Source organism: Carcharhinus amblyrhynchos, chromosome 1, assembly GCF_965287045.1.
Source record: "Carcharhinus amblyrhynchos chromosome 1, sCarAmb.v2.hapA, whole genome shotgun sequence".
Taxonomy (NCBI): Eukaryota; Metazoa; Chordata; class Chondrichthyes; order Carcharhiniformes; family Carcharhinidae; genus Carcharhinus; species Carcharhinus amblyrhynchos.
This window is the reverse complement of record NC_137324.1, coordinates 108,201,100-108,217,857: the sequence shown is the minus strand read 5'-3', so window position 1 is coordinate 108,217,857 and position 16,758 is coordinate 108,201,100. Positions and strand designations below refer to the sequence as shown.

General features: G+C 43.9%; 1 protein-coding gene across 9 annotated transcripts in view; it reads left to right on the top strand.

Annotated features, from left to right (window-relative positions):
- Nucleotides 1–16,758, top strand: part of shroom3 (shroom family member 3) — a 388,660-nt gene that overhangs the window by 355,199 nt on the left and 16,703 nt on the right. For all 9 annotated transcript variants that reach the window (XM_080190584.1, XM_080190642.1, XM_080190660.1 and 6 more), the window contains 3 exons: nt 3,184–6,526; nt 11,422–11,522; nt 16,013–16,105. In XM_080190584.1, coding sequence (XP_080046710.1) covers nt 3,184–6,526; nt 11,422–11,522; nt 16,013–16,105 — 3,537 coding nt within the window. The remainder of the gene's footprint in view (nt 1–3,183; nt 6,527–11,421; nt 11,523–16,012; nt 16,106–16,758) is intronic.

Here is a 16,758-nt window from a genome sequence, read left to right as displayed (position 1 = left end):
GTATATGCAAGTTGGTTTCTCAAGTCACTCTATCCAATTTAATATTTTCTTGGAGCAGAATTTAAACTCTGTTTTGAAAAGCATGGGATATCTTCCTACATTGGCTGCTGGCAACCACTGTGATAGCCAGGTCTTTCTTGGTGGCCTTTTCCATGAGAGCTTCTGGGTTAAGTCAGACAAAAATCATCCCTGGATCCTGTTCCTAGTCGCGCTCCAATGCCCTTTCTGGGAAACGTGTGAGTTTTCAGTGAAGGCTAATGTTAGGTTGTCATAATGTCGGAATGTTTCACATGGGTTAATAAATGGCCAGTGCTCACAATTGGGACTCCTGCATTATCCTTTGAGTAAGATAGTGAGTGGATAGTTGCTGTAGCCTGTGAGGCTTTGACTTAACTCATTGCCTTGAAACTGCAGGATAGTGGGAGTAATAGGTGCCCATGCACTACAGTCATTGGCATCGGCATGACTGCACTGTTGTCATTATCTGCAGTTTAAAAATGTGAAAGGATCCAAGAGAGTAGATATGGAGACACTAGTTTTTCTGGTAGAAGTATCCAGAACCAGGGAACTGAATAGTAATAGAGCCTGCTTCCTTCAGGAGTGCAGTAGAAATCTGGAACTCCCCTCCCCAAAAATAAAACTGTCATGCCCGGGTGAATTAAAGCTTTCAACACTAAGATAGATAGATATTGGTTAAGAATATCAAAGGATAGGGAGCAATGGCACAGATACTAAAAGCTGCTATATAAATGCAAGCAGTTACTATTATTGAACATAAAGCTGCTTTAATACAGCAGCAAATGCCCTCGGTTATCTTATTTATCCATCATCAACTAACGTCAAATTCATGAGCAGATTTCAGTTGCTTTACCTTGATGTGGGGTCGGTTCCAGTGCCAGACCCCAAAAGTACACTGCTTTGTTCCTTAGCCAAGGAGGCTGTGAGTTGACATTATGTTGAGTAACCACAGGGACGACTTCTGTTGCCTGGGCATATCCAGCCTACGCAGAAAAGTGATCTTGGGTAACATTAGGTTTCTAATTACACAGTGCTACGTCTGGAATCTTTCCGCCTCTCCATTCACTGTGGAATCAAATAAAGTGAGCACTTTTATTCCACACTGTATGGAGACCTTGAAACATTGGAGTATTTATGCAGATCTTTGCTGTTTGTGTTGGAACAACAAGAAATAGTTCAGTCCAAGTAATTTGCCCTGCCATTTACATCCTTCTCTGGACTGCGTAGATGTGACATGTTCAGCATCTGTTGAATCTATTCCAGATTTAAGTTGCTATTATGTCTCATAACTAGCATAGGGAAGAAATTGCAGATGTGGTAATGAAAAAAAAACAGCATCTGTTCACCATGAGAGCAACACAGAAAATGCCCTGCGGTACTTTACTGAGGTGAGAAATGTTTAAAAGTGAATAAAACAGCAGATGATCAAAACAATGGACAGGTATTTTTATGATGGTTGCAGATGCAAAGAGATTTACAAAGTGATTTGCAGAAAGTCGGACCGAGGCAACAAAAGACTCTGTCATCACTGAGAGAGATCACAAAGGATAAAGGATTTAATGGTGTAGTGGGATTCTGAAACTAGAGAGCTTGCAAAGATGGTATGGACTGAGGTGACAGAGAGATTGTAAGTCAGGTTCATTGAAAATAGGAAATGCATGGAATGGGGAGGGGAAGGGGAAACTGAACTGCTTGAGAAGTGTTTGGAGAGAGAGGAGCAAGAATGAAGGGAATCAAGGATAGTAGCATATTTCTGATATATGTCCTGTGTACGAGAAATCAAGATGAAATATTGCCACAGGTAAAGCAAAACTAGAGGATGTGAATAATTAACTAGGAGACACAAGTGCAATTCCATCCTCAGTTTAAAGTCACGCATTAATATTTCCAATATAAATTTCTATGTATGTGCTTGTATTGAAACTGCTGGTATGAAGTTGCAATTCAACACTGCCAGTGATAATATTGCAACATCCTCACTGGTTGGAGGGTATAATTGCAACCTAACGGCTTTATTTGGCAATGTCCATTACAAATATATGCATAAAAATTTATAACAGAAGATGTCGAAAGGAGTGCAGCATAAGGAGCCAGTGATGATATACATACATAGCAAAAAAAAAGGTACAAGCATCACTCGCTGTGTTTCGCGTGTTGGAGCCATTTGACACTGGATGTTAGGGACGCCCATCAGTGTCTTTACAAATTCTTCAAACAAAAAAACCCAGTTTATGTAAATGGCAATAGGTAAAAGTATATTCTGTCTTAATACTTAACTCTTGTTGAGGTGATGTCTACTGGTAGAAATCTCTGGCTCCTGGACACACAACCTCAATATTCAAGTGTTTTCAGCCTCGAATGTATATCAGGTTTTCAGTTTGCTACACCTTCTTCGTAGCAACAATGATAACCATGGTCTCTGGTAACTAAAGAACTATAGGGATGTCCTTTCATTTATTTTTCACTTTTCATAGCCCTTCGCTTCTTTTTAACTCATCTCTAAAGACAAGCAAATTGATTAGGTCATTACTGAACATGAGTCAAGAATGTGCTTTTTCCGTCAGAATACCAAGTGTAACAGACATTCGCCCAGGAATTCTGTTGGCATTTATAGGAAGTGTTCTTATTACAAAAACATTTATTTTACTCTAGGATCCATTCTTGCCTCTGGGTCAGTAGGTTTAGGGTACAGGCTCTGTCCCAGCCAGTCTTGGCCACTGAAGGGATCAAGCTCCAAATTATGTTTGATTTCAGGAAGAGTATCAGTGTGATGTCCCCCTCCCACCAACCATTAGTGGAATATGAGAATACTAAAATCATTTTGCCACAGACCCTAACCAGCCAGATAGATAATCAGCATACCAAAAGGTAATTTGGAGTTAACACGCAATTAAACAACACTTTTTTATAGTGCTGTGAAAGTTAATATTGGTGTTCAAAGCCCTGACGTAACTAATCAGAATAGCATTGATGAATGTATTTGAAGGTATATGAATATTATAGCTTTCATTTGACCACACACTACTGTTTATTTTTGTCTTAAGCTTTTATTTTATGTATTGAATTACTGCACACAACAGGGTAGTTTCTGGGCACTCAAATGTTATTTTTTCTTTGTTTGAATCAGTGCCAATCTGTGGTAATACTTCTCTTTTACCTCACCAGTTCTTCTACCAGTGACCTTTCTGGCTATGATCACGGGTATCTAAGAAGAAGTCCTGATCAGTACAGTTCAAGGGGTAGCATGGAAAGCCTGGACCACACCAACCCTCCTTACCACCCCTGCAACCTCTCGTCTGCCAAATCCACCAACAGCATAGATCAGCTCCCCCACCATCATAGCAAAAGGGACTCCGCCTACAGCTCCTTCTCTACAAATTCCAGTATTCCCGAATACCCAGCTCCAACCTTCCGCACTGAACGTTCTTATTCCATGGAAAACATGCCTTCCAGGAATAGTCTACACGAAGGAATTAGACAAGCTGACATAAAGTATGTAAAGACAGTCTATGACTCTCACAGCGGAATCTCTGAGGAACATGAAGTTAGCTGCCCTTCGACGATTAAGAGCTCCAGTAGCCGAGCCCAGTCTGATCCCCGGAGCTATAACAAGTCCTACAGTGGCAACAGGCACAGTATTGGACCAGTGTGGAATAACCCAAGTAGGAGCTCTTATGAGACAGATAATAAAGCACCTCCTCCTCCTCCAACCCGCAGTGACAGTTTCATGGCAATTAGAAGTCATGAGAAACCTACCTCCTGGTCAAGTCTGGATGGACAGGCCAAGCCTGTTCGACCTCAGCCAAAGGGAGTGTGGCCTCACCATATTAGCACAGGTTCTGGTGGACAAACCCATCCACTGAAGCCTGTATTTGTAGAAGGACAACTCAACACAGTGCTGGAGAAGAGCCCTGAAAGTAGCCCAGCTATTCAGCCTAAGCACAGTTACACTCACGCACCACAACCAGGTCAAGCAATGCTACCAACTGGAATTTATCCAGTGCCTCAGCCTGAACCACGGTATGCCCAGGCACCAACCAACAACACTCACTGTTTGCATCAAAACAGCAATAACGGGTTACTCTACCCTGCTCTAAGTAGAGAAAATGCACACAGCGCTCAAAATTCAAATGAAAGGACTAAATGTGCTCCGTGCAATGTAGAAGAAAGCAAAAACCAAAGCATCATCAGTAAGTCTGCCCTGTATCAATCCAGTGTTGCTCACCTTGACTCTAACAATGAATATGAAAAGATGTCAGGTCATCCAGAGGGGCAGTGTGGTCATTACAAAGTGCATGTCTTCTCTGATTCAGAATGTCCTCCTGACACTGCTCCGGTGACTCCTGATGTTGGACCACTGCCTTGTCGCAGTTCTCAAGCCAGTGCCGGCACAAGCGATGCACAATACCCTTGTGGAAATAGCGAACCTCCACAAACACAGCAAAGAAGGAAAAGCACCGAGAAAGTCCCGCCCAGACCGAGAGCTGAGAGCTGGCAAGGAAAAGGCCAACTGGATGGAGAGTCTTTCCAGAGGAAAATTGAACGGGAAAATCATCCGTCTTGGACGCAGGATGAGAACCGAGATAGACAAAGCTCTCCTCTTTGGCATAATCCCCCAGAAAGCAAAATGGTCCACCGTAGGCAGCAAAGTTTGGATGCAAAAATGTTACAGCAGTGGGAAAGTTACAATGACAGCCGGTTAGCTCCAAAACGGGGTCCAGACTACAAAGAGCAGGTCTCTGACCACTGGGGTAACTATGAGAGGCAACAGTGTCCTAAACGCTACAGTGACATAATCACCACCGTTCAGCCCAAATACGAGGAGCAGAATCAGTGCCAGGAGCAGCAAAGCAGGTTTGATTTCAGCAGGTCACGGTACAGTACCAGTAGCACCCAAAGTTCCCAGAGCGGTCAATTTGCAAAACCAGAAGTGGCAAAACGTTCCTCTGTGCTTGAGACTGTCAATAAGATTGAGCAACGCGAACATGAGAGCGAGAGAGTCCCAAATAGCCGAGGATTTCTCTACGGCCCAGACTCCGGTAGGTTAAGCCAGTCTTCCAGTGCAAGGAGTTCCATTAACTGCGTGGATGATGTGAGGAGCAAGTGCAGTGCCACAGAAAGTCAACCAGTGAGGCAATCATCAGCTTCACTGAACAACCTAATAACTGCAGATAAGACCCCGATCCTGCATCATTTGACCTGCGAGAGCAGGGACGTCGGGAATAAAATGGAGGAAGTGCGGCGTCAGGATGAAGAGCTGCAATTTCTTGCTAAATCGGCTCCTAGGAGTAACCGCATTTCACTTCCCATCACAAACAAGGGAGCCCAGCTCAGCAAGAGCAAAAGTTCTATCCAGCTGATGGATAAAGGTGACAAGAATACGCTCTGGGAAGATGATGTTTCGGGTTCTCCCCCCGATAATGCATTTAACCGGGCTTACAGGAACAGCCTGAAAGATGCTCAGAGCAAGGTGCTGAGGGCCACTTCTTTCCGGCGGAAAGATCTGGACTTAACCTCTCCATTTATGATCAAACAGAAGACTCCCGACAGGCCAGCCTCGGCCCACGTTGGGTCAGTGTCTCAGGCAAAGCTCTTGCACATACCAAAGGAAAGGCATTGCATCACACCGACAGAAGTGAGGAATCCGACGCCCGAATTCAGCAGCAAAGAGCTTCATAGCAGTCACCATGTTGCCCGTATCGGAAACAGGAAGCGCCTGACAGCAGAGCAGAAGAAGCGATCGTACTCCGAGCCTGAGAAAATAAATGAGCTGGGAGTGTCAGACAGCGAAACCTCATTTGCCGGTCAGCAGAAGAAAGATCGGACCTTTACATTCCCCGAAGCCACAGAGCTGAGGTCCGTGGCAGACAGGCGGAGGCTTTTCGAAAGAGACGCAAGGACCTTGTCAACGGTGAACCTCTCCAAGCCTGAACTGAAACAGATCCAGCAGAATGCCCTTGCTGATTACATTCACCGGAAAACTGGCAAAAGGCCTGTGGTGCAGGAAACTGGGGTGGTGAAGGAGCGGTCGCAAAGTGTCTATCTGCAGCCGAGCCGGTCCGATGATCAGAGCCTCTCCTCCTGTTCCAGTATGAGCTCGCTGCTCGATCAGAGCATCTATGGCCGCCAGCCTGTTGAACGATTGCCCGAAGGAGCTCGTGTTTCCTCGACGCTCCCTCCTGGACTATCCGGCAGCTTTGATTTCTATGGCAGTGCACATCAGGCCGGTGGCGGAGCCTCACTGAGCCGGCACAGAATGAACATGGAGCGCACATACGGCTCGGAGTTAACACTGAATAAAATAGCTCCTCAAGATCCAGTCCGAGCCTACAACCAGTCTCGTCAAAATCAGTATCACCATTACCCACAGCCACCATTTGACAGGCACTCGTCCGCAAGGAATTCTGGCAAGTTTGCATCTGCTGACAACCTGCTTGAACGATCTGAAAACCCAGTGGCTGTCCACGTCCGGTCAAGATCATCACCCTCAACAGAAATGATCTCCGAGGTAAGTGTAAATTAATGCACTTGAGTCAAAGGGGCAGTGTTGAAGAATACAAAGAATAGCATTGTCAATGTCTGCGTTCAATGCCCCACATTCAGTTAGTTCAACCAAGCCATGATGGAAGCCATCATATTATTGTTCTTCTGACAGCCCTGTAGTAAATGCAACATCTGCTGTGGTACTGGCCAGAAAGGTAAGGAAACTCCCAGCTACCACACACACACACACACACACACACACACACACACACACACCGCCCCCCCCCCCCCCCCCCCGAGTGATGCTGAAGAGACAGAAAATATTGCCAGAAATCCAAAATAAAAACTGAAAATGCTGGAAACACTCAGCATCTGTTAGAAACGGACACAGAACTATCATTTCAAGTTAATGACCTTTCATCAGAACTCTGATCAAAGATCACAGACCTTCAAAGTTAACTCTACTTCTCTCTTTGCAGATGCTGCTAGGCCTGCCGAATATTTCCAGCATTTTCTGTTTTTATTTCAGCTGAAGAGATGGTGGGGGGGGTGGTTAGCTGTTATTGCGCTCAAAGTTCCTGGGTTCTGTAAAGTCAGATTTCGCCAGGGCCTTCCTCATCTCACCATAGTCCAATGGCCCTGCAGGATACTAGCATTTGTGGGTGTCAACTGAAGGTGTGCTTTGATTTGGCTTATCCATGCAGCCCACTCCAGGCAATGAAGCCACCAGCATTCACTGTCATAGATCAGACATTGACAGTGCATTACAGGGGGCACTGCCAGTTGACTAGGAAGCACAAGTTTTCACCTCCAGAAGAAAGGAGAAAACTAGGAATTGAGGAGAGGTGATGGCCTCGTGGTATTACCCCTAGACTATTCCCTAAGTTAATTTGAGTTTGTTTTTTCTTTGGTGCTGAAAGAGATGCCCCCAGAATATTAATCTAGAAACTCAGCTAATGTTCTGAGAACCCGGGTTTGAATCTCACCATGGCAGATGGCGGAATTTGAATTCAATTTTAAAAATCTGGAATGAAGAATCTACTGATGACCATGAAACCATTGTCGATTGGCAGATGAACCAATCTGGTTCACTGATGTCCCCTTCAGGGAAGGAAATCTGCTGTCCTTGTCTAGTCTGGCCTACCAGTGACTCCAGAGCCACAGCAGCGTGGTTGACTCTCAACTGCCCTCCAATGGATCTAGGGATGGGCAATAAATGCTGGCTAGCCAGCGATGCCCATGTGAACAAACACCCAATGTGAATTTTAAAAATTGAATGAATAGCTCTCATAACCCAACCTGCCATACAGCTGAGAAATCAGTACTCAGTATCGTGTATGTAAATTGTGCAAAGAACAGTACAGCACAGGAACAGGCCCTTCAACCTTCCAAACCTGATATGGAGTCCACATCCTTCCATTCCCATCCTATTCATGTATTCATCTAGTTGCCCCTTAAATGTCACTATTGTACCTGATTGTTTTTCAGTGGGGCAAGATATTTTTGTAAAATACTGAGATCTAGCATGTAAATTGATTAACAACTTTATTTTAGTCAAGTATTTTCTATGTTGTACTTTCCCAATTGTATCCTCTTGTAAAGGTGAGAAGAAATTATAAATCCCTGGATAGCATTGAAATTGGAGTTATTCACAAGTTAGAGTCATGTGATCCTATAGTGTGGAGAGGCCATTTTGCCTGACATGCCTGTGCTGGGTCCTTGAAAGTACTGAAAGATGTAGTGTTCCAGACCTTTAACAACCTCTGTTTGAAGGAATTTCTCCTCATTTCCCCACTAGATCTTTTACCAATTGTTTTAAGTTCACAGTCTCGGAATACTGACCCAGTTGCCAGAGGAAACAGTTTCTGTTCTATTTTGAAGCTCATCACAATCTTAAATACCTCTCTTAGGCTTCCCTATAACCTTCTCTGCTCCAAGGAGTACTGTTCCCAACTTCATTATAATGCAAGTTCCTCATCCTAATATCATCCTGGTTAAACCCTCCCCACCATCGCCCAGGCCTTGACAGCCTTCTTAAATTGTGGTGCCCAGAATTCTACACAATGTTCCAGCTGATGCCTGACCAGAAATTTGTGAGCTGAACGTGACTTCCCATTTTTACATTCAATGCTCCTGTTTACAAAAACAAACAATCTGTTTTCTTTGTCACCTTCAAGGATTTGTGACCAAGTATTCCTAGGTCTCTTTGCTCTTGAGTGCCTCCCTCTTAAAATGATACCATTTAACTATACTGCCTCTCCAAAAGTCTATCACTTCAAACTAAACTAAGTTGCATCTACAATGTGTCTGCCCGTTTTATCAGTCTGTCTGTATCCTCTCAAAGTCGTCGACTGGTGCTGTCCATTTATCAGGCGGCCACGTTTTGTGTTGACTGCAAACTTCAGAACCATACTCCAAGAATGAGAATTCAGTACTGATTATTGCAGAATCTGTTACAGAGCAATCTGACAGGGCATGTGGGCATAGTCACCAGTTGTCATCTAAGACTGCCCCAAGATATCAAAAAAAATGATTTTTGTCTCGGGTCATGGGAGCTATTCTGTGTTTGACAGCTTCTAAAATAATCAAAAGAGAATTTGCCAGGACTCTAGCTAAATCTCTGGTTAGAATACCAGACTATTAGCTGTCAGGAAATCCTTTGTAATCCTACACTACCCCATTAATTGCATCCTCTCATTATAGGTTTTATCTGTCTGCATTGATGAATAGCTCAGGTATTTATCAGTCTTTAGTGTCAGTCATCATGTTGCACTGACTCCCATGACACAATTATGCTCGAGGTACCAGTTTACTGGCCCTACACAACACTGCCTCGCAATAGTAATTGCTGGTTCACACGGTTGAACAGAGCTATGCTCAGTTGGGTTCAAATGCTGGTTAAAATTTAATGTGATTGTAAATCTAGTGGGGTACTCCCAAACTGGAAAGATTAAAAACTGCATTTTAAAATGGCCCTGGCAATATGAACAACTACCTGAGAGATTTTTTAATTGTTAAAAGCAATTGCAGTTCCTTCTCAGGCGGTGGAAATGCTGAGATGGAGTGAAGTGATTTCCTTAAGACTCCTTCCAAAGGTTGCTGGGCCATGATCACCCCAGAACTGTTACACTCCACATTCAGCAGCAGCACAAATAATGCAATATATCTAATTGATAAGATGTAAACAGCATACAATCAAGATCAGACTCTGATGAATTGATTACCCCTTGAAATGTGTATAATTGACATTATCTCCACCTGGATCATCAGATTAAATCAAAACAAGAATGCAATGGAGCCTTTATTATTTAAACAGAAGCAGGCAGAGTGTTATACAGCTGCTGCTGCCATTCGTCATAGCCAGGCAATGCAGATAGTTTTATTATTTTCCCTGTGTGCTGTTATTTAAAGGCTGGTTTATTCTTTAATTAACATAGTGACAGCAGGCTGAGGCTGAGTTTGTGCAATTCTAGATTAGAAGACGTTGTATTTTCCATCCATTTGGCTAGTATAGTCTTGGCCTGCACATTCTTTCTGAATAAATTTAGGATGGGAGCTTTTTAACCTTACAATAAACAATGGAAGAAAATCAGGGCCTTGACAGGCAATGCAGTTGGTATTATTTTGTGCCAGTAACTCTCATGGTGCCTATTTGTCCTCCATTCATCTAAACTCTTCTGTCTCCAGATCCACTATAATATGTGGCTTTCTACTGGGCATCCATCAAAATAATCAGTTCACATCTGTCAGAATAAATCATCAAATGTAAGTCTCACCAAAGCTTCAGTTAGTGACGGGACCATGAGCTGCCCAGTAGGGAGCTGAGCCTCGCCAACCCAAAAGTTGCCGATAATTGGCCTTTGCCAAAATACTTCACCTCAGCCACGACAGGAGCCGGCCCTGAACTAGACGACGGGTGGAACCTACTCCAATCCCACTCCCAGCCACAATACAGTGGTTATATTTTTTCTTTTATACATTCATTGACACAATGTTGTCCAACACTTTGCACCACCACCTCCTCTCCTCCATCCCCCCCCCCCCCCAAACTGAGTGGCTGCCCACACTGTTTCAGACGGAAGCTGAGCTGCAGCTTTGGGGTTAATAAAAGCCAGGATGGGTCAGGATGGCAGATATCCCCTCCTAAAAATCAGGTGGGGTTTTTGCAACAACCAATGAGAGTTATCATGGTCACCTTTACTGAAACCAGCTTTATATTCCATTGAATTTAAATTCCATCAGCTACGGTGGTGGGATGTGAACCGGAATATGAAGGGAGCATTCAGTCATTGGGAGCCAAAAAAATGTAAAAGTCATTTACTATGGTATTCTTTACACGTGTGATTAACATGCTTGTATTAATGTGTGTGTTTTGTTGGAAAGTGGCAACATTGATGCATCACCTCTCACCCCATTGATGTTAATTCAGGCAGCATGTTCAGCATTCACTTAAACATTTAGCAAAAGTAATTGAATAACTTGCCCAATAGCTGAGTGAAGGCACAGTCGGACGGATTTAGTTTCTAGAATATTCTAGAGTGAGATAATGGATCCCAGCTAGAGCAGCAGTTTGTGTTATATATGACAAATGTCCCTAGATTAAGGGCAGAATGAATCAGCTGGCGTTCCCGTGTACTATCGGAAAATGTAGCAATGTGTCTGTCAGCTGTGAGAAGATTGGGAATTGTGACAATTTCCATCATCATGTATTGTCTTCACATTTACTGTATGAGCTTGTGGCTTCAGAAGAGGGAAGAAGATTTAGAATAAAGAACTCTCTGCACCTGGCCTACCTGCACTGTTCAGTGAAAATCCTTGTTCTGAACATATTTTAAACACCTTTTCTATTTAGTCAGGACATCCAGCTCCTGCATTATGTTTACTGGGTTAGATTATAAATGCCTTTTTTTTCCTTCCTAGGATGTTCTCTGTGCCATGAACAGGCCTTTTGGCCAGGCTGCAAAGGATCTGCTTTCTTCGTCGAAGCTTATGGCCACTGACTGTGGGGGCAGCATCCATGGGTATGTAAAAATTAGGATTATTCCTGCGATGGATTTTGTCCTATTGCTTCTCATGCAGCTGATAAACGGGTTTTCCTAAATGGAAGGCGTGCAAACAGCAGAGTTATCTAGTGCCTGCTGTCAATCCTCTCTGTTCATCCTTGAAAACTGCACCTGCTGTCCATAGAAACAATTGCATTCCACCATATAAAGTGCAGAGTGTGTCTGCAGGACAGTTGCATTGTGCAGTATTATGGTTGGAGCAACAATGGATTCCTTTGTATGTGAAGCATCTGCACTATATTCTGTCTGCAGCAAAAATTGCAAGTGCGTCCAGATTAAACCACTCCTGAATCTTTACAGAAATTCAGAGTGACTGATTTGACACTAATCTCAGCTCATTTTGCTTTCTTGTGCATGTCTGTTTGTGCTCAGGTTTGTGCTGTGGCTCGCTCTCGCTCTGGCTTTCCTTTCTCTTCCACTAAGAGAGGACACACTGATTTTTTTTAAATTCCCCTGACCTGGTGCAGCTGAATGAGCAGCCTGCTCCACACTGCCATTATTACTCCCAGTGGTTGGCCATGGGTAAAGATTCCTCAGCCTTCACTTGGCGCCTCTCTGCACAGTGCTGTTTAGATTAGGGGCAAGATGGGGCAGCACTCAAACCTGGCTTTAGGAAGCTCACTCATTCACTAGTATCACCAAGCAAATCTAAGCATGAAGCAGGTTTACTGGCTATATGCTCACATCCACTTGAGGCCACATTCTCCCTGTGTCTGCATGCGTTTCCTCCCACAGTCCGAAAGACATGCTGGTTAGTTGCATTGGCCATGCTAAATTCTTCTTCAGTGCATCCGAATAGGTGCAGAATACAGCGACTATGGGATTTTCACAACTTCATTACAGTGTTAATGTAAACCGACTTGTACATTAATAAATAAACATTTTTTTGAAAATGGCCAACAGAGGAAGCATATCCAGAAAAAATTTTATGTGGTGATGCAGACTCATAATTAACTTATTTGAGCTACTGAATTTTATTCTTCCAAAAAGAGGTTTGCACTTTTTTATTTTGCTTCATCTTTTGTGTGAGCTAGACCTCGCAATTGTGACCTCCGTCTTCAGTAGCAACTTACAATCACCAAGAACCTGCAACGCAAGGCCCTTCACAGAAAGCATTATCAAGCAAAAATGGACATCACGCTGTATAAGAAATATTTGGACAGGGCAAGTAGAAGAGATAGGTTTTAAAAGAGCATCTTAACAAAGGAAAGAGACGGAGAGATATAGGATGGGAATTCTAGAGTTCATGGCTTAGGCAGCTGAAGGCATGACTCTCAGTAGTGGAGTGATTAAAATTGAGGATACTCACAAGACCAGAATTGGAGGAGTGCAGAGATATCATGGTGGAATGGCTGGAGGAAGTTACAGTATCGAGCCTTGTTAAAAACACTTGCTTTGCTTATTTTACCTCCCTGTGTTTGTTTCACACCATGGAATGCTGAATCCAGTCAATTAAGATTTGACCTTGCTTTGCATTGCATGCTTCTGTTTTTGATGCTGAGTTCCCTTACTTCCTGCATTTCTGTATTTCTGCCTCTGGGGTACATTTTGGATTTTGTGAATCTTCCAAAGATGGATGAAGAGAAGTCTTGGAAAAATATTTTTTCATTATGGCCAAGCATCATGGAAGGGATTCTGATTAAGTTGGCAAACCAGTTGAGCATCCATGATGTGAGTCAAACTGTTTCAGGAAATACTTGATGGTTATCTTTTCCTGTATACATTCCTGGGCATGTCATTGTATATTGCGAGGCAGTTTCTGTGACCAAGAAAAGAAATGCAACTATCCTATCCTGCTTCACTTCCTCATGTCAGTATTTTAACCTATTTCAGTGGTATAATTTGAGCACAGTTTCAGAAAGATGTGGTCTTAATGAAGAAATCTTTTGACAATTTATTTTGATGTGGGTGGGGGTGTGGGGGAAGGAAGAATAGTTGTGTAACCTTCATGTAGTTAGTTTTTTTTTAAGTGTTAATTAGATGGCTGTCAGAAATTCAGTTTCCATTTGTGAAATTGAATTCTTGCGGGCGAGCAGGTTGTTATGGCTCAAGAACTATTTTCATTCCATCCTGTACTTTTCCCAATTAAACGTTGGCCAACAGATTGAACGCTGTGCATTAAATGTAGAAATGTTGCTGGAGCTGTTTCGAGAGGCTGCATCGCAATGAATCAGTGTAACACCATGATCTGTTCCTCCTCAAGTTGCACCCTTCTGTTGTGAAGGCCAGGCTATGGTTTCGTGGGTGCCTGCATCCCTTTAATTTCATGTCTGAACAGTGTTTTCCACCTATCAGCTAGCACGTGAAGGCTGGCGGCCCACATGTTGCTCAAGTATGATTATAGAATATTAGAAAAAGCTTTACCAGATAAAGCCAGCCTTCTTTTAAAATTATAATGTTTTAACTTGTGGCTCTCTGTCACAACAAAACCCTGATTTGGAGATGCCGGCGTTGGACTGGGGTAAAATAGAAAGAAATCCCACAACACCAGGGTTGGGAGTTCCCAGCCACCTGACGAAGGGACAGCCTGTTCTGAAAGCTTGCAGCATTTGCTACAAATAAACTTACATAAGAACATAAGAAATAGGAGCAGGAGTAGGCCATCTAGCCCTTCGAGCCTGCCCCGCCATTCAATAAGATCATGGCTGATCTGTCGTGGCTCAGTTCCACATTCCCGCCCTCTCCCCATAACCCTTAATCCCCTCGCTTATCAAAAACCCATCAACCCGCGTCTTAAAAATATTTAGCGAGGCAGCCTCCACCACTTCAACGGGCAGAGAATTCCAGAGATTCACCACCCTTTGAGTGAAGAAGTTCCTCCTCAACTCCGTTCTAAACCGCCCCCCCCTTTATCTTGAGGCTGTGCCCCCTAGTCCTACTATCCTTTCTGAGCGGGAAGAGTCTCTCCACCTCTATCCTATCCATCCCATTCATCATCTTATACGTCTCAATGAGATCTCCCCTCATTCTTCTAAACTCTAACGAGTACAAGCCTAGTTTATTCAGCCTCTCCTCATAGCTCAACCCCCTCAACTCCGGTATCAGCCTAGTAAACCTCCTCTGCACTCCCTCCAAGGCCAAAATATCCTTGCGTAAGTGCAGCGACCAAAACTGCACTCAGTACTCCAGCTGCGGCCTCACCAGTGCCCTACACAGCTGCAGCAAGACCTCCCTACTTTTATATTCAATCCCCCTCGCTATGAAGGCCAGCATCCCATTAGCCTTCCTGACCACCTGCTGCACCTGCAAGCTGGGTTTTTGCGACTCATGCACAAGGACCCCAAGGTCCCTCTGCACCATCGCCTGCTGCAGTTTTTCGCCACATAAGTAATAGTCCTTCGTACCATTATTCCTACCAAAGTGGACCACCTTGCACTTGCCAACATTAAATTCCATTTGCCAGTTCCTGGCCCATTCGCCCAGCCTATCTAGATCCTTCTGCAGACTCTCCACACCCTCCACACAATTTGCCGTTCCACCAATCTTGGTGTCGTCAGCAAATTTCGACACCATACACTCGGTTCCCTCCTCCAGATCATCTATATAAATGGTAAATAGCTGAGGCCCCAGCACCGACCCCTGGGGCACTCCACTAGTCACCAACCGCCAATCTGAATAGCACCCATTGACCCCCACTCTCTGCCTCCTATTAGACAGCCAATCCTCTATCCACGCTAACACCCTACCCCCAACTCCATGCCCCCTTACCTTCTGCAATAACCTCTTGTGAGGTACCTTGTCAAACGCCTTCTGAAAATCAAGAAAGACCACATCCACCTGCTCTCCTCTATCCACCGCCCTAGACACACCCTCATAGAACTCCAATAAATTTGTCAGACACGACTTCCCCTTAACACAACCGTGCTGCGTCTGCTCTATCAAGCAATTCCCCTCAAGATGCCTCGCTATTTCCTCCTTGATGACGGATCCTAACATTTTACCTACAACAGACATTAAACTAACCGGCCTATAATTCCCTGCCTTTTGCCTGCCACCCTTCTTAAACAACGGCGTAACATTAGCCTGTTGGATGTTAAGCTGGTGTTGTGGGATTTCTTTCTGTTTTACAGCCAAACCCATTAGCTTTTATTAGGTTTTTTGGTTTACTCCCTGGGGCCAGATAACAATGTATGAATAATTTTAATGCAGTGGGTTCAAAGTATCTCTGTTCACCTCACAGACTACAGGGCTTTTTTGCATCCCTTTTGCAGGGAATGCATATTGTTTACCTGGAACTGGGTGCAGGGTTCCTCTCTGCTCCATCACTCACATTTTGATGTGACTTGGATTAGAGAATGTATTCAGCTGAAATAGCGTTACACGTTCCTTCCAGCATTTTTGGTGCTGCTCCCTCACAAAGTACTGCTCCAGGAGTCTCTCCAAGGGCACGAGTAAACTGGGCAGAGTGATTTGATGCAGTGCTGAAAAGTGTACTGTCTCGTTCACAGTGTACCATCGCCCTCTGGTTCAAGAATACAAGCTTCCAGACCACAGCGTTTGGACTGCGGCCGGCAGCTCGGGAGGACAGCATCAGAAGACTGGTATGAAAATACACCAACAGACATTGCAAAGTTTTAAAGTTCTGCACCCTGTCACAATTTGGAGTTGTGCATATTTTCCGTTTCTTTATATTTCAATTCTCTCTCTCTCCTCCTTTTTCCTTACTCTCTCCTGAAGCCATTAACATAATTGGAGTAAAGTTCTGTGCATTTCACTGTTCAATCAGTTCCTCATTCGTATAGTCATTTTATATCTCAGAGCCCAGGGAAATGGCGTGGGCCGTTGCCGTGAGTGCGAGCCGTTAAAATAAGTATTCCATACTATGGACATTATTGAAAGAATGTTGTAGTTTCAGAAAGTGTGGGGCATAGATTTCCTCAGGAACGAGGAACTGCTGTTGCGAGGAGAGCCTCGATATACAGGGCCTACATCCACTGGAGTACTGCTTAAGGGAAGATTTAAAATGAAGAAGCAGTTTGGTTCAGTGAACAAGGAACATTTCCCTCTGCTTGGAAGAGAATCAGTCACTCGAGAATTCATTTAAGAGACTGAGGAGTGAGGTTGGGAAAAATTGGTGGAGTGTGGAATAACTGAGATGGAAAGGGCAGGGTTGACTAAGATTGAAGATACAAGACTCTGGGTAATAGGGAGCAAGGCGTGAAATTACTTTTCCGTTCCTGTAGCAATTAGCTGG